The 27,770-nt window shown below is 41.3% G+C and overlaps 2 protein-coding genes across 4 annotated transcripts in view; one reads left to right on the top strand and one right to left on the bottom strand.

The window, feature by feature from the left end:
• The window catches only part of LOC111861449 (syndetin), a 33,098-nt gene extending 19,329 nt beyond the window's left edge, over window positions 1-13,769 (bottom strand). For all 3 annotated transcript variants that reach the window (XM_033750317.1, XM_023846036.2, XM_023846038.2), the window contains exons 1-12: window positions 13,619-13,769; window positions 13,205-13,417; window positions 11,872-12,008; window positions 9,827-10,004; window positions 8,077-8,265; window positions 5,634-5,867; window positions 4,649-4,775; window positions 3,285-3,471; window positions 2,066-2,255; window positions 1,290-1,514; window positions 1,095-1,198; window positions 795-1,008 (exon numbers count right to left, since the gene is read on the bottom strand). In XM_033750317.1, coding sequence (XP_033606208.1) covers window positions 795-1,008; window positions 1,095-1,198; window positions 1,290-1,514; window positions 2,066-2,255; window positions 3,285-3,471; window positions 4,649-4,775; window positions 5,634-5,867; window positions 8,077-8,265; window positions 9,827-10,004; window positions 11,872-12,008; window positions 13,205-13,417; window positions 13,619-13,663 — 2,043 coding nt within the window. In that variant the 5' untranslated portion in view covers window positions 13,664-13,769. The remainder of the gene's footprint in view (window positions 1-794; window positions 1,009-1,094; window positions 1,199-1,289; window positions 1,515-2,065; window positions 2,256-3,284; window positions 3,472-4,648; window positions 4,776-5,633; window positions 5,868-8,076; window positions 8,266-9,826; window positions 10,005-11,871; window positions 12,009-13,204; window positions 13,418-13,618) is intronic.
• Window positions 13,770-13,867: 98 nt separating this feature from the next.
• Window positions 13,868-27,770, top strand: part of LOC111861450 — a 16,950-nt gene continuing 3,047 nt past the window's right edge. The window contains exons 1-9 of the mRNA XM_023846039.2: window positions 13,868-14,096; window positions 17,350-17,441; window positions 18,485-18,706; window positions 19,651-19,793; window positions 19,948-20,046; window positions 21,437-21,501; window positions 24,093-24,178; window positions 25,450-25,529; window positions 26,180-26,426. Of these exons, the coding sequence (XP_023701807.1) occupies window positions 14,074-14,096; window positions 17,350-17,441; window positions 18,485-18,706; window positions 19,651-19,793; window positions 19,948-20,046; window positions 21,437-21,501; window positions 24,093-24,178; window positions 25,450-25,529; window positions 26,180-26,426 (1,057 nt within the window). The 5' untranslated portion in view covers window positions 13,868-14,073. The remainder of the gene's footprint in view (window positions 14,097-17,349; window positions 17,442-18,484; window positions 18,707-19,650; window positions 19,794-19,947; window positions 20,047-21,436; window positions 21,502-24,092; window positions 24,179-25,449; window positions 25,530-26,179; window positions 26,427-27,770) is intronic.

Below are 27,770 nucleotides of genomic sequence, written 5' to 3'. Positions count from 1 at the left end.
TTCCTCTAACCTGGCCCTTAAAGAAGATAAAGGGCTGTGTTCTCACTTTCTGTCTGCAGGAGCCCTGAAAGGTTTGTCTTTTCTCACAATTCCATTTTCTTTCTGTGACAAGAAACAAAAATTAAGTCCTTGAAAATGGTAGTTTTCCTGTTCCTTTCCATCTCCTCTTGCCCTCCTGTGGGTCTGACTGCCTGCCTTCCTTAGAACTTGCATGTGCAACCTAACAGATTCCTCACTTTTACCCTGAAGAGGGAAGCACCATGTTCATCTGTATTACTGGCATCCACCACAAGCCAGAGGACAAAAATCTGATTCATAAAATGTTGCATTTGAGGTTCTTACACAGCAAGAAGAGTACAGTCTTCTGGCATGTGATGTCATGCAGTCCAGCAGAAGTTCACTTGATGTTTCAGGCAAACATACTGCCCCCATCTTCAGGGTTGAAGAGTAAACCAAGCAATAAATAAGCAAGAAGCAAGCAGACATTTCTTCCTTCCATCAGTGTTCACTGTGCTGCTGTTATCCCCCTGTGATCACATGTGCCACTTCCCTTCTGCCTTCTCCACCTCCCCACTACTGCAAACATGGCTCCGCTCGTGGCCAACACTACATACAGGTTTTACACACGTGGCTCGCTCTGCTGCCTGCTTCCTTGGCTCATTCTACAATTCTGAAGATGCAGGAAGTAATTTCTTCTGAAAGAATGGTAAACTTGTACTGTACTACACAGCATCACATCCCAGAAGACACAAGGTCAATGAAACGCTGCCTGCGGACGTGTCATGACTCCTTACCAGGTCTGTGGTGAAGAACGCATGAACAGCATACAGGTAGTAGTCAAACAGCTGACTCATGCACACAATCACTTCAAATGCGATAGGCCTGAGCAGGTGACTCATCTGCAGATACTTCCCACACTGCCGCAGTACCGTCAGAGTTGTGTTGGTAAGAATTGGTGCCTTCATGAGCTCTCTCCGACTGAACTTCTTTGAATTTGGTTTGGAATGTCTGCAATGGCAATGCATAATTCTGCATCTGAAACTTTTCTATGACTGAACAGTACCATAACATTGCCACTGTGTCTTGCTACTCACCTGTTAATGACAGTGTCGCCAACATTCTCATCCACAAAATCCTTCTTTAGCTCTTCAGGAATATCCTCATCACTCTCGTCACTGAAGTAACCAGAGGGCTCATCCTGGAAGCAAGCAACAATGTTGAATGTTGCGTCCACATGGCGAAAGTGATGGCCAATCTGCAAGCAGAAACTCAGTATGTCTCATGCTTACCCCAATGTTTGCTAGAATATCTTCCTCCTGGACCTCGTCGAAACCAACATCGAATGGGCTTCCTGACTCTGAGTAACGTGCAAAGTAACCACCAGTGATGGAGCTGCCATCTTGAGAGTGGTTACTGCTACTACAATCAGGACTGCTCACAGCAGTCTGCCTGCCATTTACACTTTCAGCTCGAGGCTTCCAGGTCTTCAGAATGTGGCGCAATGATCGGAACTCCTGCAACGAAGGCAAACAAAGCTTCTCGTCTGTGACTCTGCAGTAGAAATGTATTTATCCAAATGTTTCTGATGATGGTGCATACAATAAACATGCAAGGTTCTGAAATAGTTTAAAAAGGATGCCATGCTACACACATTTCCAAACCTGTATGTTCACTGCTCAACAATGGTCTTCCAAACAAAGGCAACAATTACAGAATAATTAACAGCGGATTTGGGAACAGATGTGAAGATCACTCAGTCCCTTGTTCTACTATGCAGCTTTCCCCACCTGAATTTGTAGGCCTACATGCATATAAATACATAAAAGTTAAAAAGGTAAACTTATTACACACCATGCCATGAAGATGCATGTGGGGGTGGAGGTACACCTCCACCATTCTTGACCTCTGCACTAAGAGGGTCAACATGCCAGAATTGCTACACCATGCATACATTTTCTGACTGGTTAATTAAAAGAGAAAACTTAATTTCTTAATCTGAGTGTTATTCCTCCCTTGAAGCTGCAGACAGTGCACAATGACACAAAAGTATATACTGTATACAGACCTGCAGCTGCAGGATCGTGAAGTCGGGCTTTACTGGGCACATCTCCCAGCTCTCATTCTCAAGGAAGATCCGCAGCTCCTCCAGGCGGTCGTGGTGATAGTTGCGGAAGTAGTTGCTGCTTTGTTTCTTGATGGAGTTCTGCAGAGCTTCAGACTTACTGGCGCAGAACTCCTCCCCAATCTCCATCAATCTACAAGTCCAAGAAGAGTCCAGCCTTCAAGCTAATCTGCACAGAAACATTTGCACCAGCTTCCTATCTTCTGAGCTGTGATCTGCCCTGTAAAGGTTCGCCCAGGTCAGGCAGACACGCAGAAGGTCTGTTTCTTATTCCTTGCTTTATTTAACACCACACAGCAGCAAGAAGGATGATGGGGAATCATGATTTGGAAGTATGTGGAAGTGACCTGCGGATTGTTCTACAGCACTATCCCAGCATTTGCCTGCGGTGACTGATGAAAATAATGAAATACCTCAGTCAGGATAGCCAAGCTAAAGACAAAGATTCTTGGACATCTCAAATTTGAAGCTGGAGTGCTAATCACTATGCTGCAGTGTTCAGTGTCTGGATAAGATGATAAGTTAGGAGACACACATACGCGCAACAATTCTGCCACAACCTGTCTCTTATTATCTTTAGATGTTCAATTTGTGGATGCATAAACAGCATAGTATAGGTCAGGTGAATGGGCAGTGGCTAATGAGTCCAACAGTTGTTCAGCAATGAGATGACACAAGATACAAACCCATTCTGTTGACTTATCTTGAAAACAAAAGAACCTCACACAATGAATTGTGCACAAATTATCCGTTTAATTTTTCACTACCAATTATGTTCACAACAGTTTTTCAGACTAATCAATATTTAGCACATGATGCTCAATGTGAACACAGGCATACATGAAGATCTTTGGGTAAAATGTCCATTTCTGTTTGACTTTAACCCTGATTGGAATGTATTAGTAAAAATCAGCAGTGCAAAATTTCATGAAAATTCATTCAGTGGCTGGAGTTGTTACACGCAGACAAACAGAAGGCAGACATGGAGAAGCTAAAGGCACATTTTTGCAGTGTTTCATGGCAAACATATGGAAAATGAACAATGAATAAATTCTGAGAAAATTTAATTTTACACAAGAGTATGCATATTCCGATTTCTCAAAAACTAGATCACTGAGGAGTCACAACCAACTGTGACACAAAGCTCCCCCAGAGAACAAACCTGTGCACAATTCCAAGGATGTGCAGAAACTCATCAAACTTGTACCAGGAGAGGTCAGAGCCCAGCAGGTACGCTAACACACGAGCCTGCACGTCATGCCAGATGCGCACCAGCCCTTTCCCAAGCTTCTCCTTCACATACTGCTTGTTAAAACTCTCCTCAAAGTAAAGAGGCTCACTCACACCATCTGTAAGCAACAAAGAGAGCATGTACATCTGTCACACCTTGTGAAATATGGTCAGCATGAAAGCCTGTCACTTGGCCCTAATTTGAGACACTTCAACCCAGTTCACAACTGATGTCCATGACATCCATTTCAATACTGCCCCCCACCCCACACCTTTTTCCATCCCCTTCTTCCAAGCCCTCAAATATCTTGAGGTTTGCTAACAAGATTCTGGTCAGATAGACTTGAAAGGATTCTGACGATGGTGTATACACTACTTCTTTTGGTTTATTTTGGACTTCACCCATCGTCTGGTATGTGAAAGACAAAAAACCGCAACGTTTCGGAGACTGGATCTGTCTCCGTCTTCAGGTGGATAGGGAAGGATAAACCTACTCAGTTGGGCCCCTTAGAAAGAGCCAGTCTCAATCACTGTGATCCAGATCACAGATCCAGTCTCCGAAACGTCGTAGTTTTTTGTCTTTCACATACCAGACGATGGGTGAAGTCCAAAATAAACCAAAAGAAGTAAGATTCTGGTCACCTGTCTGTTTCCAATATCCAAGCTATACATGCAGCCCATTGGAGAAGTTCCTTCATGTATATTTCCTCTGTTCCCTGTGTACACCCCTCCTACATCAACATATTTTCCTGAGGATACTGTTATTAAATGCATTTTGCTGGGGCATGTATCACACACAGAAAACAGGAAATATGTCTACAGTTCTGATACTGAAACCACAAAATATGAAACAACTTGGGAGGCCTGAGAAAAGCTGGGAGGGTACTATTAGCTAGCTCTTAAGTAAATGCTTTATAAAAGCCCGTGTCAGCACCCAGAACAGGTACACTGACAGGCTTGGGAGATCATGGGCATGAATCTTCACTTCTACAGTATCCTGACAATGGTGAATTACACTAAGCATTCATGGCTTCCTGACCTTTGTCCACCATTCAACATTCTGAAGCAAAACCTGCTCCTGTCATTAGGTGATCAGTGCCAGCACAGGGTTGGGTTTGTTAGAAACAGCTGATTCCAGCTGCTAAACCATTTACGTCAATAAAACCATTCCTCTGTTGCTGTACTATTGGTGTTTCATCCAAAGCAATCATCAGCCTCACCTGCAGACAGCTTCATCCATAGCAATCATCAGCCTCACCTACAGACAGTTTCATCCAAACCAATCATCAGCCTCACCTGCAGACAATTTCTCTGAATCTTTCCTCTGGTGCCAACTGACCACCTGGTGGTAACTTCGCATGATGCCCCACAATGCTTTGCACAGGTCAACAAGACAGGGGATGAAGCTTTCTGCTGTCACACACTGCCAAACACGGAAACAGTACACAAGCTATACAACTCATTTATTGGACAGTCACAACACAACAATAAAAGAACTTCAAGGACAATGCCCAGATATAGTTCTGCTACATGTTTTGGCCACTAGTGGCCATCATCAGGCAAACACACTTCAACAAACGCACGTTGTGACGGTCCAATAAATAAGTTGTATATACTAACACAGCAGGATGCATAAAATGAAAATTAGTAAACAAGCTGTTGTGTGATGTGGACAGGAATGGCTTGCTCTTCTTACTTAAAGTTGGAGGCAGTTATAGTAAGTGAGTGAGTGAGTGAGTGAGTCAGTCAGTCAGTGAATAACTAATCAACTGACTGACTGACTGACTCACTCACTCACACACTAACCCCATGGAACTGGGTCCTTAAGGCACTAACAGTCTCTCAGTCAGTAAAGAATTCCTGTTTTATGGAACCTTACAGTTCATTGCCATATTCATAATAACCCATCACTGACCCTTATTCTGGACCAAATGGATCTAATTCATATCCTCCTACCCACCATTTCCATTTTAATATCATTTCTGCCTTTTGTGCCTAGGTATTCCAAGTAGGCTACCCCTCCTTCAGGTATTCCTGTCAACACTTTGTATGTATTTCTATTTTCTCCCATATATGGTACATATCCCACCCATCTAAAATATTTTTGGAAAAGTACACATTATGGATGCTGTTTCAGCAGAGTTTCAACAGCTGTCAACAACCTTGGGAGGTGAACTGCAGAAACCGAGACAACCTACAGTAATACCGTCAAAATGAAAACCAGGATTACCACTCATACGCTGTTCCAACAGCACCCTGCAAGCAGGCTAGTCCTACAAACCTCACACAGTTGCTCGTACTGTTTCTTGTGGAATGTGTTCCCACCAGCCGAACTTTCTGCCTGTGCGGCCCCAGAGCACAGTTCTACGTATCCATACACAACACTGAACGTAGCATTATGGATGGCTGAGGCAAAATGCATGTGCAGTTGATCCATGGCCATCTGTGTCTTGCCTAGTAGATTGTATGCTGCCTGCACTTTGCTGTAGTGATCAGAATCAAAATGACTGCACACCTGCAAAGCACAACACGACTCAGGTGTGATATCTGAGGTCCGCACACAGACTCTGAAGATTACTGTGACACACTGTACAGATAGGCTGTGAGCTATCTTACATCACTCTCAATATCCAGCCGATACTGCACTGACTGGTACGAGACATAAATGATGAACTGGAAAGGATCCAAAAGAAGCAGGATGTGGCCTAACTGACGTAATTTCATGGGGCTACCAGAGGGACTGAGGAAAACTATGAAACCCCTCAGTCAGGACAGTGCACATCCTGGCCAAGATTTTGAAATAAGTAACTCCAAAATGAGTCTGTCAAGCTGTTTGGTACTAAACAACTAACCAACAAACTGCTAAACAACATTTTCTTCTTAAACAGTTCCCATCTTACTTGGGCCAATGGATAAAGTCTCCAATCTCTTCTTTCCTCCCACCGTCCTTTTGCAATTTACTGCCGGCTCTGTCCTCTCTTTCTGATGTTTTCCAGTACATGGATACACCATCTTGCTCTGGGTCACTCCGCACTCTCTTTTCCATTTTCTGTCCATTCTGTTCAAATTGCAATCATTTCACTTCTGACTCTATTAATAAACTTTTAATTTCAACTCATTACCTAAAAATTTAAATTGTAATTCTACTGCTTCTTGTTTTCCCCTCATTACTTCTGAAAAATACCAAATTCATTACCTGCAGTTTGCTTCTGTTAATGTATTACAGGTTAATTTCAGTTTAAACTAAACTTCAGAGATTGCTGTTTTGCATTGCTTTCAGGACTCTGTGTTCCATAACATTCCTTTCACAACTTCATACAGTTTAGAATTATTTTCTGTATGCCTACTGATCTAGTCCCAATGAGGTCACTGGATTTTTTCAATTTACCTAATCCTTCCAGCCGCACTATGGCCCTGGTGTCGACTCAGCCTCTAACAGAAATGAGTACCAGGAATATTCTTGGGGGTTAAGGGCAGTCGGCCCGTAAGGCTGACAACTTTGCCGCCATCTCTGAGTCGATTGTCTAGAAAATGTGGGAACCTCAACATCTCACAACCCTATGGGCCTCCATGGCCTGTTACAGGAAAAATTTTACTTTTTTTTTACTACCGATATTTAGGATAGTTTTCCATCCTCAATTTATTTCACTTCCCAGATAAATGTGTCAGCCTATTTAAACACTGTCACTAAGTTTTATTTTGGAAGCTGTGTCTGAATTCTTTATAATCCTAGTAGTCACCGCTGTGTCCATATTCCATTATAAAGAGGTTTTAGTGGTTCAGCTTCTGTTCAATTCCCTTTCCATCTCTCCACCAAAGAAACACACTGTCTGCAAATGTTAATATTGTAACTTCTGACACCAGTTCGAATCTTGTTGATCACATGTGTAAGTCCAACCCCACTTCTGACACCAAATGTAACGTGTTTAAGTTCATGTCTGGTCTTTTGTTCTCTTTAGTGTTACTAGAAATTCTATCCATCAAGCACTGAACAAGACGGATGAGAGACATGGGCACCAACAGGTGAGGGGGGGGAGGTGGCAAGCAAAGGCTCTGTTCCCCCAGACTTCTGGAAACAAAACAGAACTTCAAAAAGAAGGTGATACACCAAATGTGAATAACAAAAATTAAAATTGTTTTAAAATGCCTTAAGAGTGATGTGTAAGAATATTCTTAAAGGGCTTATATGTAAGCTTGTAAGCAAACTTTCTGGACTCCCCCAGGCTGCAAAAAAGTCCTGGCAGTACGCATGTGACAGCACACTTCATATCTCACTCCACTCCTGGACTCCTAGTTCTGAATCACCTCAGCACAGTCTGCACAGTTACTGCATGGCAGCAGCACTTCCTCTGCCAGGCATTCTGTAGACTTTCTTATGTATAAATCACATATTTTCTCTCTTTAGGGTGTTAAAAGTATAAATATAATTAAAATATCCTTCTGGGATGTGACATCGTGTAGTCTGGTAGAAGCTCACGAAACAGAGCTCTCTCTGCTGGACACTTAGCTCACAAGTGACCCTGAAGATGGAGATGGTGCATATCAGTAACTACGCGGCATCATATCCCAGAAGACAGTGTTCATCATACCGACTGGGGTGACAGCCTCAAATCTAACATGAATTGCAAACATTTCTCAACTGACTGTCTCACTGTGAAGGTCGCATCTGCTGCGGATCTTTACGTTGTTTACATCACACAATTTATGAGAGTAACGTGTCATACCTTTGCTAGAGCCTGGTCCAGTTGCTCTTCTGCCGTCAAGAGTGTATCCTGCAGCTTGCCACTCAGGGCTGCCACACACATGAAGTGTCGATATGTTGCCGCTACACTCTGGCATTCCAGGAGCAATCTGATTGCTCCAGGGTAGTTCCCCTCACTCAGCAGCTCCTGCAAGCGCTCCTCTGTGCGTTGCTGCAACACACATCACACCCAGTTCAACTTCTGGGTAGTCTAGTATGAGTGTATCAAGGCTTCAGAAGACCAGAACCAGTGAGCCATGTGTGGGAACTTCGTTCAGACAGAGGGCTATAATGAAGCACAGACAGAACTGGTGGGATCATGGAGAGCAGTCACTAGTGTTCCTGTTGGTTCTTTCGCAGACGCTTTGCAGATCTGTATCTGAACCTGAACCTGAACCTGATCTCCAGGTGAGGGTGCTCTGTTTGCTGGTTACTTTCTTGGTTTCCTCTTTTCATTTCACTTCATTTTTATTCACCTTCCATAAATCCTGTCAAGGGTACATTCTCATGCGGATGTGGAGATCGTCCTAGTTACAGTCACAACTAAGAATTACAGTTGTCATCCAATAGCATGCACATTTGTAATAAATACTGATAAACATATACAATATAATAAACAAGTTAATTTAGTAGTAAGAGCAATGGCAAACCTTATACAATTTGTACAGTTTTATACAAGTCTATTAATTAAAAATTCAATAGTTAAAATACAATGTCATTAATGAGTTTTGTATAACATATATTAATAGTATAATAAATTGAAAGACTACTATACAGTGAACCCTGGAAACGTCAGTAAACTTCTACCGCAACACACAGCGACACATCCCAGTAGTCACTAGCATCAAACTTCAGACCTTTGATATACCTGCTGGCCAATTCACAGGATACGTATAACAGTTCTGGAGCAACTGAATGGGTTATTTTATTTGCAGTTCACTTAATGTTACCTTCAATGTCTAAGGTTATTTAGTGCTGAATAGTAGGATGGTCAGCAAGTAATGTAGTGGAAAGGATGTAAGAAAAATGGTCATGGCATAATTAACAGCACTGTCCTAATGTTTGAGTGGAGGGAGGGAACCCATGGAATTCTTCAGTCAGAAGAGTCAGTCACCAGGCACGGAATAAGATACAACTCCCGAGTAAAATCCCTAGTATTAAACCATGAAGAGCTGAAATGTACTTTGGGGACAGATATTTCAGGATAACTGAGAGAAACCATGTACAAAGTGAAGGAAACAAACCACTGTACAGGAAACAGTCAAAATATATAGCCAAAGCCACCAATTCATCCAATATCAACTGCAGAATGAGGAAGAAAAAGATCAACAACATGGTCCTTACAAGAATCATGTCAAAATTAGACAACTTTATAGGCTAAATCCAGTTAAGATTATGTGGGACTGTGTGCTCATGAAGACTGAGCACAACATGGCGGTGGAATTGAATTTTTACTGCTTTACACAAAGATGCAAGGAAGGGACCTGAAGTAAAGGAAACTGTTGCAGAATGTGGAAATGAAAATGGGGAACCTCAAGGAGGATTAGGAGGAAGAATATGAGCAAAAGGAGAAAAACTCAGTGGGGAAATAAGAGGAGTAGAAGAAGGAAAATGAGGAGAAACCTGACAAAGAAGAAAATGATTAAATACAAAGACCTTGAAAGATATGGAAGACATGTTAACAGGCTGCTTCCAGAAGCTCCCCTGAACAGACTCAAACGGTAGGCACTCACCAGAGTCTTGATCGTGTTGAGGGAGTGCAAGAGGCCCTGTACCAGCTGCCTCTTCCGGTAGTTAGCAAGGATCCCGAGGCTGGCTGTAGTGAACCGTCGTTTGGCAAGGTTCAGGTCCCTCCGTCCCTCCCTACACACGCATAGTGTAGCCTGCAGTTCCTGTTGCACTTCCACGATTCTGAACAGACACATGATGCCATGTATTTGAGTCACGTGCTGACAGCATTTAGAGATGAAAGTGATACCATTCTGCAGTTTGGGTCCTACGGCTGCTATATATAGACACAACTCTGTTTCTCTCAATAAGAGATGCATACAGGCTGAAAATGTTTGAGAACATGTTCATAAGGAGAATATAATTTAAAACGTTGACAAAACATGTTAGCATTTACCGCCTTGATATAAGTCACAGAAGAGGCATGGAAATTTTTTCCATGTGTGCTTGACAGCCATCTGCATTACAATATGAGAGATGTATGGGGCTGCAAGATGGCTGTGGGAAGCTAAAGGTATCTACACGACCTCAAGTGATAACTGTTTGATGCATATTAGACGGCAAGAGTTATGTTCATTATCAGAAGAACCAACACAGTCGCACCATTAGGACATTCTAAGCAACTGGATCTGTACAAGAACACACTGATTACGTGATTTTCACGTATGCTTGCCACCATCAATTTGTGATCTGCACCTCTGCTGGCCTCCAAATTATCTAAAACCATCAAGCCACTAGGAGGCATGGAACACATCTGGGGTCAATGGTGAATCTGACAGTCAACCTGCAGGTTGGGAAGCAGAAAACACATTTTTTGCCCTCTCCACATGCACGCATGCACATGCACACACACAGTTAATGAGCCAAAGCCAAGCCTGCAGACTGCAGACTCCAGACTGGCGGTGGTGACAGTATACAAATATTCATGTGAATTCTTTGATGACCACTAAAGAAGTTATGAACCTATTTATCTGAAACAAGAAGAAATCAGAATTTGTACATGGCTAATATGAAGTGTATTTACTTAAGTGAATTACACTGAATCCAAAGGGGTAAAAACTTCTGAGTCTTGCAATCTGTCTTAGGAACGCAGTTGGATACAGGCCAGATGTAGGTGGGAGGTGTGACGAGGGTGTTACCTCCACAAAACAGAAATTGAATCAACAGATTTCATTGAGACATCTGCTCCTCTAAAATCATGAAATGTTAGTATTTCTTAGTTATTATATGAAATGAGAAGCACCAAAAAAATTATCATAACTGAAATTTACTGTTACTGACGGGGGCCCCACAACTATAAATCATGCCCCAGTTGGGGACAGATGTACTGTTACAATTGATGTTAATTATAAATCAGTTTTCAGGTCTCTAAGGCAGAGACTGTTCACATGATGGTCTTCTGGGTTGTGAGTCCAAGTAGTCCTGTACATAGATACAAATATTTTGGAGGAATATGCTGCCTCCATCTTCAGGGTTGGGAGCATACTTTCTGCAATGCCTAGGTTAAATAATCTGGTTGAAATGAATGTGGTCATGGGACCAAATGGGGGTGGGGAGGTAAAAAGAAAAGGTGCTCAATAAGGGCAAATGGGAAAAATTGTCAGTAAAACTGTCATTTAAGGGGCACACCAGTCTTTTTTCACAATGGGAAATGGAACAATGAGACATACGACTTGTGTATCCTTTAAAAGGGCCATTTTAACACCCACTTCTCCCACTGGCTTGGATCAGGTTCCTTCTCCTCACCCCTAACCCCTTTCAGCCTCACACCCACGACCTGCATATACAGCCAAAGCATTTCCTGAACCTACACACTTCAACCCTGAAGACAGATGCAGCAACATCCCCCAAAATGTTGGTACCTGCCTACATGACTGCATGATATCATAACACAGAAGATCAGAGATCAACCTGCCAGTCACATCAAATCTGTCCAGCCAGATGAGTCCCCCAAAAGCAACAGGCAGAGGTGAAACACAAAGGGCATCTCTTCAGTTCTGTTCAGTGCATAATCTGAACTTTTGTTTCAAATGCATGATCTTGTTCCAACCTCGAAAACTCCTCATTGAAAGTTGCATGTTTCTGTTGTATCAGTTGCAGCACTTTCTTGGACACGACTACATGTTGCTGCCACAGTTTCTGGAAGTCTTTTTCAATGGCATCACTGTCCAGTTTCTGGGGCAGTTTCTGCACAAACCAAAGAACAGTTCATATAGAATACACACAGTCAACAAATGTAAAAGAATCCCCACAAACAGGTCATTAAAACAAATACTGTCATGAGGGAATTCTAGTGTTCTTCACTGAAAAATTTCCAATCTCACAAGTATTAACCAATTCAGGTGTTCTGTCAGACTCTGTCAAATATTCTGCATGCAGACCTACAGTCCAGGTCCAAAGATATGAGACTTAAACAGCCAGAGACTGTTAATATAAAAAGATTTAGCCTTTTTGCACATCATTAGCTGATTAGATCAGCAGTACTTACTTTCATCAACAATGGAACAGCTGAAGAGACTGTCGTGATGTTAATCACTTAGTATAGCAATTCTGACTACCGATAGAATCAAGTGAGATATTCCAACATTTGCAGGAAAGAACATGGTTTCTCACTGTCTACATCTGTAGCCATTTGAATGTAATCTGAGAAGGTATCATGGATTCTTCTATTCAACTGCATTTACCCCAAAGCTGCCTTGGCATTTCTAAATGGCAATTCTATTGTGGGGCTTGGCAATCAAAGAGTTGCCTAGAATGGCAATGCAGCGACAGTGATTTAAGAGCCTGCGATATGGCAGCTTCTGCTTCATTTCATTTTAAGTGTAACTTCATTACTCTGTAACCAGCCACATGCAGGGCCATAGAAGCCCCCAGCTTAAAGGAAAAGGATCTGACAATGTACTGCTTGGTTAGGGCTATCACACACCTCAGTGGGCAGAGATATATGAGTATGGAGCAATGGTGAAATGATGATTAGCGGGGGCAACTGAAGAAACTCAGGAAAAAATCTGCTTCAGTTCCACTTCACGCAACACAAATCTCTGACTCTCAGCCAGGACTGAACCTGCGCATAATCAGTGAGAAACCAAAGAGCACAGACACCCCATATATGGTACAGGTGAGTAAGGATAGAAACTGCCAAATTTAAATTACAAGAGGAAAGTACAGTGGCCGAGGCGTGAAGCTGACCACCCACCTCATCCAGTGCCAAGGTCAAGAATGGTGGAGCTACACCTCCACATTCCCATGTCTTCTTGTCATAGTTTTTAACTAATTAAACAGAGGTACAATTTTGCCTTTACCTTTACCTTACAGGAAGGTACTGGTTGGTAACTACTTTCCTAAAAACGCTCATATATTTATAAAAATCCTATCATGTTTACCTTTAATTCATGACCACAAGGATCAAAACCTTCACTACTGAAGTATTCCGGCTCAATACTCTCAAGTTTGTCTTGATCAGCTAAAGGGTCATCTTCATGAGTGATCCTTGCTTCCGGCTGGCTTCCGCGATTTAAAGTATTTCCCTCTTCTGTTGGAAATCGCGCTACTTCTTCATCGGGTTGAACTGCTGATGAACGCCTCGGATCAAGACCCTGTCAGACAGAGCAACAGAATATGGTATCTTGCCAACTACCTAAATTTTAAATGATACGGAATGCTTAAGTATCACTTATTATAACATTAAGCTGCCGAGCATTTCCTATAAACGTTAACCAGCAAATCGGACCACTTCATTCACCCATAATTCATACACAAATATATATGCTCAATCCACATAATGCATAATAACAAACCTGTTTGTTTATGGTGGACAACCATTTGTGTTTCAAACCTTCCATTATTCATTGCTTAATCACAAAATAATCGTGTAGCTTGCAGATGGGAACATTATTTTCCTGGTTTTAAGACATTACACAGCTCTTACATCAACTTGACAGCGCCATTTTGGACAGTGCTACCAATGTACCGCATGACGCATGAATTCCCTTCTCCAGTAATGTAAATAAAAAATTTTCTCTTTATTCTTTCGAGAACTTCGGGAATACACGTAATTTTTTTTGTCAACTTTTTGACATATGGAGACGAATGTGACTTCCAAAGTAAATAATATTGTGTTCATAAAAATAAATTTCCGTTGTATGCGGCTTCAGTTTATATCCATCAACGCGAGCATATTGGATGGGTTGACAGAACTTCTGCGACCTATTCGAAAAAGAAATCTGACCGGGTATTAGGTGTCCTTTGTGTCATGAGTTTTCTCAGTACTTCCAGGTAAATTACGAAACAGTAACACAAATTAGACCATAATCGTTTCGTTCCACATCCTTTGTTATTCATTAACTCGCAGTCATCCTAGCCAATTATAAATTCTGACATACTGGTCAAAACATTAAATAAACCGAAAATTAGAAGAGAAAAAAACGCACGTCTTCCACATACCAGATTGATTTCTACGATTCTTCCGTCACATTAGGATATGATGGTTGCCATGGCAACATCAGGTGTTTACACTTCAAATGTCTGCTTAAGTTTACAACAAAGATTTTAATATCAGGTTTTAAGAGATCTTCATACTTAAAAGATATTAATGTCAAAAGTATTAAAATCAGTACATAATTATTTATAAAATTACTTACCAGCTATTCAGAATGCAAGAAGTTTCTTGTAGGGATGGGAATGAAGATGAATTTGATGTGCTGCATGGGCCACGGTAAAGTAGAATTAATTTCTTTTACAGTGTTGGGGTTTTGTCTTGGTTTGGGGGTGAGGGGAAATTCACATATCAGAAAGTTATAGCTGATAAATTCGGAAAGATATTAAGAACCGTGTTATATGAGGGCATATCAATGCTAAAGGTCAAACTGGGATTGACAGATGACCCCACTTATGAAAGGTGCCTAGAAAAAGATGAATCAGCCACACGCATCCTATGTGATTGTGAGGCCATAGCTTATTTAAGATTTTGTCACCTGAACCAGTTTTTATGGAACCAAGTGACTACTATGACACCCCCCTAAACAAAGTCCTACATTTCATACAAAGTGTAGGATTGATAAAGTGTTAATCCAAAGGGGGAGCACACTACATCGCACGTCACAGTGCAAGGGCTGAATTATTGTGGTGCACCCCTTATGCATTCATTCATTCATACTTAAAACTCACAAAAGCTATGAAAGACATGGGAAAGAAAGCAATCACTGCTGATTTAAAAAGACTGACTATAATTTTATGATGTTATAGATTTGATTATCCTGTGGATCTGAACATTCTGCAAATATATACTTTATATATTTCTCAGAATATCATCTTCCAACACTTCAACTATATGCCAAGGCACACTAAAAACAAACTTTCAGCCCAGGTTAAAAGCTAACGCACCCATAGAGTAAAAAGTCCTAATACATATACATACTGCAGACACCAACTCACATTGAGTCATGTTACAAAAAGCTCTACAAGGCATAAACCACATTTACTTACTTACTCATGGAGCCGAGCCCTTCTTGAGGAACCGCCAATTCTGCAGCTACTCAAGAATTTCCCAGCATTTTATGGAACCTGAAGGTTCATCACCATGTTCAAGCCCTCCACTGGTCCCTATCCTGAGCCAGATCTGTTCAATCCATACCATCCCATCCTATCTCTCTAAGATCCATTCTAATATTGTCCAGCCACCTACACGTTGGTCTTCCCTGTGGTCTCTTTCCTTCTGGCTTTCCCACCAATATCCTATACACATTCCTCGTCTCCCCCATTCGTGCTACATGACCTGCCCACCTCATCCTCCTTGACTTGATCATTCTAATTATACTTGGAGAAGAGTAAAAGTTATGAAGCTCCTCATTATGCAGTTTTCTCCAACCTCCTGTCACTTCATCTCTCTTCGGTCCAAATATTCTCCTCAACACCCTGTTCTCAAACACCCTCAGTCTATGTTCCTCCCTTAGTGTCAGAGACCAAGTTTCACACCTACACAGAACCACGGGCAAAATTATAGTTTTGTATATCCTAATTTTTATGTTTTTGGACAACAGACGAGAAGACAAAATGTTCTGGACTGAATGGTAGCAAGCATTACCCGAGTTCAGTTGCCTCTTAATTTCCTCCTGAATCAGGTTTCGATCTGTTATCATTGTTCCCAAATATCTGAACTGTGCCACATTTTCAAAACATCTGTTTCCTGTCTTTATGTCATGATTTTGCCCTGCATTTTGGTGACGAGACAGTAACATATACTTAGTTTTCTCTGTGTTTACTTCTAGACCAAACTCTTTACTTGCGTCAATAAAGTTTGTGTGTTTTTCTTTATGGTATCTACATTATCACCCAGTAGATTCACATCATCGGCATAGCTGATGTGTCCCGTTTAGTTTCAGTCCCACCTGGCTTCCCTGGACCTTCCTAATTGCATACTCTAAGGCAAAGTTGAAAAGGAGGCATAAACCACATACTCACCAATAATATTAGGAACTCCTGTGCTGACTAATCACACACCAAAAAACATCTGGTACACCAAAAACTATGAATCTTGCCTATAAAACACATCTACCAACATCTCCAATACACCCTCCCCCTTTTACTTTTATAAGTAACCTTCCACATATAACACATCTCTTTCATAAATATAATTGTTTTACTGATGAAAATTAAACATAAAAAATGGATCCAATTTATATGACAATTCAGTGACAATGGATATGTATTCAAAGACCACCTGATGATGCTCTTTACAGACTGAAACATGTTTTGGGATATAGAAAATAGGAATGAGTATTAACACCTTAATATCAGTTTTGTAATCAATCATTGTGTTGGCAGCTCCATACAAAACACCTTCTATAAGAAGGTGATCTGTTCCATATAATGACGGTGAACTTCAACTGGTCTGCACATCATCACAATCAAGGGGACCATACTCTTCATAGTTGATGACATGAGAAGACAGTGAAATACGTACAAGTCACTGAAACACAGACAAACTTGGAGTGCAAGAATGCTGCCTGTCAACTTGACAAAATAATTGAGGGAGAGAGGTGGAACTAATTCTGGCCATCATGGTTTTGTATTAAGGGGGGGGGACAGCTATGGATTGAATGAGACCAAGCACTAGATAAAGCAAACATAATTATGAACATTACAGTTGTCTGGGACGTGACACCATGCAGCAGACAGTTACCAACATTCCAGAGGAACCTGCTGCTTCCATCTTCAGGGCAGAACAGTATGTTACATGGCAGAAATGGTCAGTGATACAGGGAGGGAGAAGGGGGCAAGGATTGTGACTAAGAGCACATCACTGAAGCAACGGCAATCCATGACCTTGAAAAGGGCCACACTTGTAGTACACAGGGTACTGTGTCCCCATTCTACTTATATCGTTAACCATTTTCCTGCATGACTTATTTTAAACCCCAAAGATGGAGACACCAGGTTCCTCCAAAATGTTGGCACATATCAACCAAAGTACACAGGGTCACATCTCAGAAGACTGTTACCTCAATGGCCGTTTGAATATCTGTTTCAGCATGACTAAAGAAGCCATCATGAGGAACTGCAAGGAACAGAGGCTGTACCTAACGCCACACTTGAATGATGTATTGTACCTTCACTACAAAGGCAAGTGAAACCTCACAGTAGCTGAGTTCAGACAGTGCTACTATTATAGCTGTGCAGCTACTCATGGGTTACATCAGATGGTCTTATCACATCTGAGTATTCATGTGTGACCATATTAACTCAACTGAAGATTACCATCTTCTGAGATGTGGGTTCTACCGTGAGGGCAAAAGCAATAGATTAGCTGTACCTGTCTACCAAACCTCACAGTGTCACGTCCCTGAAGACAGTAACCTTCCTGAGAATCTCAAATCTGACATTTCCAACATTCATAGCCTGTTTCTCAGGAGGTACACACTTCATTCTTGTTTGGGGGAACGGTCTACTCCAACTAAGTTTCCCAATGGGACTCTTCCTCAGTCCCTTCAACAATAGCATCTCCAAATAAATCATGTCTATTTCCTTCATTTACAATAGCACTGCTATGAAGGAAGAGGCAGCTCATGTAAACTGTGTGGAGCTCGATAAAATCCACAGTCCTATGTTTCCAGACAGGAAGTGGGAAGGGTAATGATATTTCTAGGTATTTCAACCAAAACCTTTAGAATATAACAAACAACATACTTTTACTTGAGTCTCATAAGTTATTTTTTATTTTTAAATATATTTTTGTGTGCTATGACAAAGAGGCCTGTTATGAAGCTTTCTTGTGTGCCACCAGGATGTGAGACCCTTAAGGTATCCAAAATAGGGGCAGTGTCTCTTCAACTCATGCATTAAAAACACACAAGCTAGTGCAATTTTGGACTGATCATTACCACAGCAGAAACATAAAATGCAAAGAAATGAATGAATACCATCTTCTGAGGTGTGACACAGTGCAGTGGGGTGGGCAACTACTAACGTCTTGAGAGGAATCTGCTGCCATCATTTTCTGGGCAGAACAGTGAGGCACTGGAGCCAGCATGTCCCCCACAAAGTCTGTTACTGTCTACCAGACTATGAGGCCTCTCATCCCAGAAGAGAGTAATCTTCACTGTGAGAACCTCAAACCTCATATGATGCAGCTGAACCCAGTGACACAGGCTCTGTTGGTGCCACAGGTTACAGGAAGATTGAGAATCTGGAGGAGTACACAGGGCTGAAGTGTCTGTGGCTTGAGAACAATGGCATTGACCACATCGAAAACCTAAGCAATCAGACGGCTCTGCGCAACTTGTATCTGCAGTACAATGTGATACATAAGATTGAGAACCTGGACCATCTTCAGCTGCTGGACACACTGAATCTGTGTCACAACTTCATCGAGAAGCTAGAGAACCTTTGTAAGTTTATTTGTTAGCACGTGTCTCATGGGACAGGTTGTGGAGCCTAAGTCACAGTGGGGAAAACAGCTCCTACTCTGTAGATGCCACTGAAACAGTTTGTTTCTGGAATAGACGTACATCAAGACCAATGAGTAAATATGGCTCTTTTCCTGGGTATTCTCCATGCTCGGATAACGACTGGCCATGGGCTGGATGATGGAGGGTTTGAGGTTTGAGTCCTGATAGGGTCAAGGATTTTCTCTTCTCCACGACCTCCAGACTGGCTCTGGGGTCCACCCACCCTCCTGTCCAATGAGTACTGGTGGGCTCTTTCCCTGAGGGTAAAGCGGCCAGGGAGTGAAGCTGACCACTCATCTCCAGCTAGTGCTGAGGCCAGGAAAATATGGATCTATACATCCACTCCCCCATACGCCTTCATGGCATAGTGCTTAATTAGTTAAGCACAGGTACAACTTTACCTTACCTTACCTTACCTTACTCTCCATCACCTTGAGTTTTCTGAAACACTGTGTTTTTAAACCAGATCTGTTTCCTCATTGTGCAAGGGCATAAAGTTCAGTTAGTGCCCATGGAAAGAGCTACTTTCGGTCACACAATGTCAATCGGCAATTTACCTGTTATTTCCCACTGATGATATCTGGTATTAAGAGAATACACACTCTGCTCTGAAGTTTCTCAGTGTGCAGTGATAACATTAGATCTTTCTAGTGGCCCCAACTGAGTTGAAACCTTTCCTCCTTTCCACAGGATTATACAAACAGATCTAGTTTCCAACATACTGCATCTGAAAACACTTCATACAATGGCCAGTGGACAAAATAAAATAGTTATTGTAACATGCCATCATCAGAAACATTTACATTTTGATTAAGACCAGTGATGTATACAGAATTGATACAGAAGCATCTACAACGCTGAAGTGATGTTGTCACTACCTGCAGGTGGTTTGCCTGGTCTGCACACACTCAGTATCAGCCACAACAGGCTACAGTCAGCAGAGGACATCCAGGAGCTGACCGAGTGCCACAACTTGGCGATCTTGGATCTTTCATACAACCAACTGGAGGATCCCCAGATAGTGCAGGTCAAACACAGCATAATGGGTACCAATAATGGCTTCAAAGTGTTAACCTGAGGAATTCTTACACAGCAAAGCAGAAGTTCTGTGTGTGGATGTCACAGCTTACAAAACTTTCTTCTTTCTCATAACAATAACTCACTTGCCTGGCTGCTTACAGATCTTTGGCTCTATGAATAATCTGCGGGTCCTGACTCTCAAGGGGAACCCAGTGCTGAAGAAGATCTCATATTACAGAAACGTCCTAACTGTGGAGTGCGTAAGTACCTGAATAAGATCTCTGAGAGGTCCATGACTATTCAGCAGAACACAGGCAGTTTCCCTCAGTCCCTCTGGGATAGCACCACAAATTGGGCCACAACAACATTTTCAGATTCATCATTCAAAAAACCAAAATGCCGTGATTTAGGTACTACTTCTGCCCAGAAGCTGACAAATCTTGGCCGCACTGTCCTCTACTGGCCCTCAGCCTCCTTTACAACAGATGTCCACTCCTCTCTGTTCTTTACTTTTCCCTCCATCTCTTCACTTTAAGCTCTGATAAATCATTCTCTACATCCTCCAACCACCTCAATCTGGGTCTTTCCACTTCTCTTCTACCTCCTGCCCTACTTTAAAAAATTGTCTCAGTCAGCCCTTGTTCAGCTTACTCTAATCACATGCCCGAACCACTCCAACCTCTTCGTTCTAGTATCCACTATCAGATCAGGGGTTACATAAAATGGTGCCAATTATCAGTACTGATTTTCCAAATCAAATATTGCGAGATTCATCAAATCAAGGATGAAATCAGATCTCGGTTGTATCTGCAGACATTGTAAAGGAAAGAAATATGAAAACATGTAGTGTAAGTTAAAAAAAGACCACACAGAAATGAAATATCAACAAGGACTGAGAAATAATATCTATACTAACATTTCAATGAAAGTAGCTGGTCTCTTGACAGCGAAATATGAACAAACCTCTTTAGCAGAAAGAAATGACACAAAGCACTACACCGCATTCACAATATTTATACATTTGCTTCACATCTGCAGGCACAAATAATTAACCAAAGACGCTAATCTGCCTATAAATCCACTCACACATGCTACATAGCATTTTGCCATGCTAAAAATTGAAAATACATAAAGCACATATGCATCAGTGTCATTAAATAACCTTCCTCAATGGTTGCACCAACACAGAACTGGCGGGGCAAGTGTGGGAGACACTTGGTGATGTATCTTAGTGCACTCCTGTGTATAGCTAGAACTATAGCCTCTGTTTAGAAGTAAACAATTTAGTATGAATAATGTTGTGATAATGTTGGCCTAATGCAGCTCTGTTCATTGCTTTGTGGGCTCCTTTCTAAGTAGTAGTGACTGAACTTCAGGCGACATATCACCTGTGCACCTAATCTATGTAAATTCCAAAAATCTCTCAAAAATACATATCTTAACTCACAGAAAAGGTACTGCATTCATATGAAGATTACAAGTCTTCCAAGACACTACTTCATGTAGCCATCATGTGGTTCTTAATACTGGGAGGTATATGAAGTTTATGAAGGGTTAAATGAAATGCATAAGTAATGTTTCCATAATTATTTGAAGTTGGCTGAAATTTGGTTCAGAATGGTCCACTAAAAGTCTTAATATTCTGTACAGAAAAACTTGCAACACCTTGATGACAGACCAGTGTTCCCACGAGACAGGGCATGTGCAGAGGCCTGGTGAGTCACTCTATCTCTCCTCAGCATTTTCATTTCCTCTGATTTGCTGATAACCCAAAGCAGAACTTCTGGTAAGTGCACTTAACCCACTGCTAAATTTCAGGCTTGTAAGGCATCACACCATTCAAGTGATGTTAGGTTATCTGATGGCTGTGACAGATTACTGAATGAAGGTAAACATAATTTACTTACGAATATAATCCATGTAACTGTATGGAAGATCTGTGATTATTTTTAACCATTATTTCAAAGATACATATTGTGACAATAAAGTTCACGAACTCATCGCAGTAGAAGTGCTACATACCTCATTCCTGTATATGTCTGTGGTTACCTTCAAAGTACTCCCCTTGGGAAGCTATGCACCGATACCAGCACCTAGTCCACCCTTTAAAACTATTTTGGAACTGGTTTTGTGGAATGGCCTTCAGAGCTGCCATCATGTTACTCCTGATGTCATCAATGTCATCAAAATGCCTTCCTTTCAATATTTCCTTTATCTTCCAGAATAGAAAAATTTGTTGGGCGCTAGATCCGGTGAATAGGGAGGGTGTTCCAGAATAGTTATTTGTTTACTAGCTAAAAACTCTCTCACAGACAGTGCCATGTGAGCAGGTGCATTGTTGTGATGCAAGAACCATGCGTTGTTGGCGACAGCACACCAGAACACACTCAGATGATAACAGACACGAATCAGAAAGAGACTGCCATAGATCAACAACAACACAGCTGTGAAACGCTGATATGCCAACGTCATCAAACCATACTGAGGTTTCTGTCCACTGCTGTCACAAGCACATGGTGGTGAGTTCGGGAACTTTACTGTCAGACCCACACAAGAAGACTACATTAAATAACACCTGTACAGTGTGAAAACAAGAACTAGCCGCTCCAGCACTTAGACATAGGGCGAGTAACCCTAAGAATTTTAAATTTTAAATTTAAAATTTAGAGAAAAATTTTAAAAGGTTTTAAAAACATCATAACTAAAGATTTTTAGAGTGCTACTACAAGAATATCGGGTTTGACGTGTGCAACATAATCTACATACCAGACACATATCAACGATGTAGATGTTGATAATACGAAGAATGTGACATTGTGTTTTTAAATGTTAAGTTTTAGACTGGGTTCAGTGTGGCAGCAACGTTAAGAGTATACACCTGATGATGGCCGATAGAGGCCGAAACATGTAGTGTAGAAAGAACAAGATCAAAGACATATAAATATATATTGTTTGCACTTAGGACGGAGTTTGTATCATTTGTCAGACTTTGTATTTTCATTCTTTCTAAATATGCAGAAGAGCTCACTATTCACACAGGATATGGTTACTTTTCCTGTCAGTGTCAGAATATAGCACCCAAGACTTTAGAGGAGCAACAACACGCAAATTTAAAAATTAAAATTTACTCATGCAATTAAAAGAGTTTGGGAATGAGGATTTGAATCAGACAAAAACCTCTACCACACTGCCTGCACATCACCTTAACAGCTGTGGCTGCTGTACATACAGACAAGAGTTTGGAGTAAATTTTGTTATCTTTTGTATTCTCTATTAGATCTGACACAGGAAACAGACATTTCTGTATGTATTATACATGTATTTTAATGGTTTAAGTTATGTGGTATGCATATGGGTTAGTATATATTTTCCATAATACAAGTATTTTAATTTTGTTCATTAAGGCCAATTCCCTTCATTTTGGCTGCCACAGTTCTAATTTGCTGAAGTCAAACCTTCTGTTTCATGCTTGCACACATCTAACACCTACACATTTTTCATAAGAAGAAAATGGTGACAAATGGAAGAGTGAGGGGAAAAATGACAAGTAACAAGATCTGCAGAAGATTAGTAGTTACTTGGGGATAAGCACTGGCAAATTTGGCAAATGCCAAATATGGAACAAGAAATTTAAAAATTACTAGATGCCCATATTAAACATATGGACCATGATCAAGGCTATATTGGTAGATTACTGGCAAATGCACAAGATTAAGAAGCACACAAGGAAAAACCTGGAAAGAGAGAATGAAAAATGAAAAACTGAGCACTTAAAGTCAGAATAATAAATTAATGACTCAGATTGTATGGACATGTTTCCTAAATGAACAGCAAGAGAATCTCATAGAAAGTTCTAAACGTGACATAGGATAATGCCAAGGGACAAGTGAGATGAAGATGTGAAGAAATTAAGAAAAACATGACACAAAGGATATACGATCATAGGAAGGGCTTGGCGGGTTGGCAAACCATGAGGTGCAAATGTCTAAGGAAGGTTTACTGCCCATGCTCCTCTGCTTTCCACCAGCCTAAGATTAAGACACTACTTGCGTTACTAGATCAAGGAGGAGGCAACATGTGGAAAACAACAGTAAGTAAAATTTGGGGTAAAAACCTCACAGAGGAGACTGCTTGCCAGGAAATGGACATTGCAAAAGTAAGTTAAGATATAAAATTGGGTGAACTTGCTCAGAAGAGGCATCTGTGAACATGATGATGGACTGGTAAGTATCAGCTGCTGAAGGAATGCGTGATGTCACTAAGTGTCTACACTCACATCATACAAGCAAGACTGTTTTGTTTTCAGGAGAGAAGGTGGCATGGAGGCAGCACAAGCAATGCACCAGAAATGGACAGAAGAGGAGCACAGAAAAATCAATGACAGTGTAATAGGTAATTTCATTTGAGATTTAAGTTTCTCAGCAGTTCTGCTGAAACTCATGTTACAGTCATCATGTTAATTTTCTGATTTTGAGGTTTATGTACAGTGCTCTTATCTGGACTGCAGAGCATCAGATGGTAGGAATTGGGAAACAGGAGATGATTTTGGAAGCTGTCATGAGTGTCATGACCTAATCAAAGTACTAGCTTGACATTTGCCTGTAGGAGCTCAGTAAATCCGTGGAAGACCTGTGTCAGGATAGCTGCAGTCCTGTCTAAGATTTGAACTGAGCACCTCCCAAGTGAGTCTAGACCATACCAGTATGACAACCATTTCATTTCATTTCATGAGCTTGTGAGCTTAGTGGAGCATACTCTAAAAGTAAAAGATTTCCCTTTACTTAATTCAGCACCATTCCATATAGATATATTGGGAAGTGCAGGTACAATTCCAGGCATTTTTAACCTTGCCTGTATATGGAGGTGAGTTGTCAGCTTTACTCCCCTGCCACTTTAATCCCAGGGGAAGAGCCCACAGTACCCACTGCATAAAAGGCTGTTGGGCCTCTGAGCAAGTCTGGATGCTGTAGTGAACAGAAAAATATCTTGAGTCTGCCAGGAATGTGTAGGCATCTTTAAGATCTATTGCCATATCAAATTCCAGTGATTTGTCAGTTATGGCCCCCAAACCAGAAGTTACATGCAGATATCATGCAGACTCCATTATCTTACACTTTACTTCCCCTCTCCTCCTCCAAAAATAATCTTGACAAAATCTGTACCTATTCCTGCTCACAGACTCAAGCCTACAATTTTATTTGAATTACATGGGAAATGTTTTTTCTTGTGTGATATGTGAAAAGGCACAAGAAGGCTTAGAAATATTCGAGCCCATGCAACATTCCCAAAAATGCAGACATGTGGTATTAAAATAAAACTGTCTTTACTTGGCTCTCCATACATTCTAAAGCGTCCTGACCACGGTGTGTAACTCTGAATTATTGGGTTTTTGGACTCTGTCCATTGTCCAGTATTCTAAAAACAAGAGAAGGATTCAGGAAGTGGATCTGTTCCCATCCTCAGGTGAGGGGAGAGATACCTGCTGTGTTGGGTCCCTTAGAAACAGCTAACCTCAATCACTGGACCAGAGTATGTGGCTCCCCCCTTCATCTGAGGACAGAAACAGGAACAGTTTCCAAAACGTTGTATTCTCTACTCTAGTTTTTAGAATACTGGATGGACAAAGTGCAAAGACCCAGTAATTCTGAATGGATTTCTTGCAGCTCTTCTTAAGCGACGGGATGCTGCCAGAAACAAGGCAGCAGTCATCTCATTGGAATGTGCTGGAACCATGACTGATGAGGTAAGACTCATATTTAGCAACAGTTTGAGTGCGATATGGACTAGCTTTGAAGTTTTTGTGCCATGATATTTCTTGAAGTTTGTTAAGACTGACTGATGTCTTGCTACCCTTTTACTTGTTTATTTAACAACTGTCAGTAGCCCTTTAGAGTCAAATAATCATTGACTAAAGAATTGGAAGGATGTAGGGACTGAAGAAAATCTCAAAAACCCTCACACAGGACAGAGTCTCTGGATAAATTTACGAACCTCACATCTTCAGAATACGAAGAACCTCACTGCAACCTGCAATGATCCATTGTGCTTCCCTTTAGATTAGCTCTTTATTAATCCTATACTTTTAATAAAGTGTAGGACCCTGCTTATGGGGCATCATAAAAATCACTTGGTTCCATAAAAAACTGACCCAAGTGATGAAATCTTAAATAAGCTATGGCCTCACAATCACACAGGATGTGTATGGCTGATTTAACAAGTCGTAACTTGCAATCATCTGTTAAAATTTCAGTCAGCATTATACATATAATGCTACCTAGTATCTGCAGAGTGGCACAAATCTGGTTGGGCCTCTAGTCAACAAAAGACTGTCATATGGTGCACCTCCAGAGAGTTAGTAGCAGATACAGCATTAACACATATATATTTGAGCAGGGGTCAGAAGACACACAGGGGAGTGGCTCTAAGAGCGAGACGAGCAACTGTGATGACACCGACAACAGTGGATCAGATTCTGAGACAATGGAGGACGACAGAATGGCAAATGCACACCACACAAAGAGAGAGCTCATTATGCCATGGCACGTCCAGGACAAAGCTCCACAGCCAAAAGGGCAGAGAGAGAATTGCCTCATTGTGGAGCTCAACTCTCAGGATGTAGCTACCTGGATGACAAACAGAGGTACCAACTCCATGATCCAACCCGGTACATAGTATGCCAGTATCTTTAATCTCAACGTACATGGGGTGAGGGAGGGACAGACCTCTACTGTGTATAGCATTAGTTCAGAACATACTGGCAACTAGTGTACTTGTGTAGTGCTCAGCTGAACTAAAGCAACTGTCAGAATTACTAGGTTTTTGGGCTTTGTTTATTGTCTGGTATTCCAGAAACTGGATCTGTTCCCATCCTCATGTGAGGTGGGGGGGGGGGAAGACCTACTCTGTTGTGTCCTTTTGAAAGAGCTAACCTCAATCCAGTCTGAGGTTAGTCTTTCTAAGGGACCCAACACGTTAGGTCTCCACCCCTCACCTGAGAACAGAAACAGATCCAGTTTCTGGAATACTGGACAATGGACAAAGTCCAAAAACCTAGTAATTCCAAGTATTTTACTCCATTGTCAGAACCCTTTAGAATCTACTTAAAGCAACTGTGTCTGTACCTCTACATAGCAAAGCATCATTTCAATTTCAGCAGTGAAACTGGCACCAAGTACAGTAACATTAAGCCTGATGAGGATAGGGGCATGGAACTTCCACAGCCACTACAGGGCATGTACTGAATGGTTTCACTCAGGTGGCAGCTGCTGCTGTGCCTTCAATAGTTCGAACTTCCTGAATCCATCACAGCTCTCAATATTACAATCTCATTCTGTACATCCCACATTAGCCCCTCCCCCCACAATATGTCATTGCCCTCGATTCTCTCATTAACTCTTACAAAGAGCAGTGCATCTCTATAATGGGTGAGAGCAGGAGTATTTCAGATGTTATTCTCAATCAGTTAGGGACAAGGAATTTCCAATCTCCTGGTACTACAGTCTGGATTTTAAATCAGGGACTTATGGTTTCCTGTCCAGAACCCTGCAGAAGTATTTTAACTCAGAGGTATGAGTTTGTTGTCCAGGAAACCTTGGTACTACAGGATTTTATCTCTGGGGAACAGTTTATTGTCCAGGAAACCTTGGTACTACATGATTTGCAGCCAGATTTTAACTCGGGCATAACAGTTTGTTATCTAGGGTCCCCAGGAATTAAGTAACTGTGAGCCACACTTTTTCTACGATAAATGATACAAACTCCGTCCTAAGTGCAAACAATATATATTTATATGTCTCTGATCTTGTTCTTTCTACACTACATGTTTCGGCCTCTATCGGCCATCATCAGGTGTATACTCTTAACGTTGCTGCCACACTGAACCCAGTCTAAAACTTAACATTTAAAAACACAATGTCACATTCTTCGTATTATCAACATCTACATCGTTGATATGTGTCTGGTATGTAGATTATGTTGCACACGT

This window comes from Cryptotermes secundus, unplaced genomic scaffold (genome assembly GCF_002891405.2).
Source record: "Cryptotermes secundus unplaced genomic scaffold, Csec_1.0 scaffold693, whole genome shotgun sequence".
NCBI classification, from domain to species: Eukaryota; Metazoa; Arthropoda; class Insecta; order Blattodea; family Kalotermitidae; genus Cryptotermes; species Cryptotermes secundus.
Note: the sequence above shows the minus strand (reverse complement) of the source record. Positions and strands in the feature narration are given on the sequence as shown.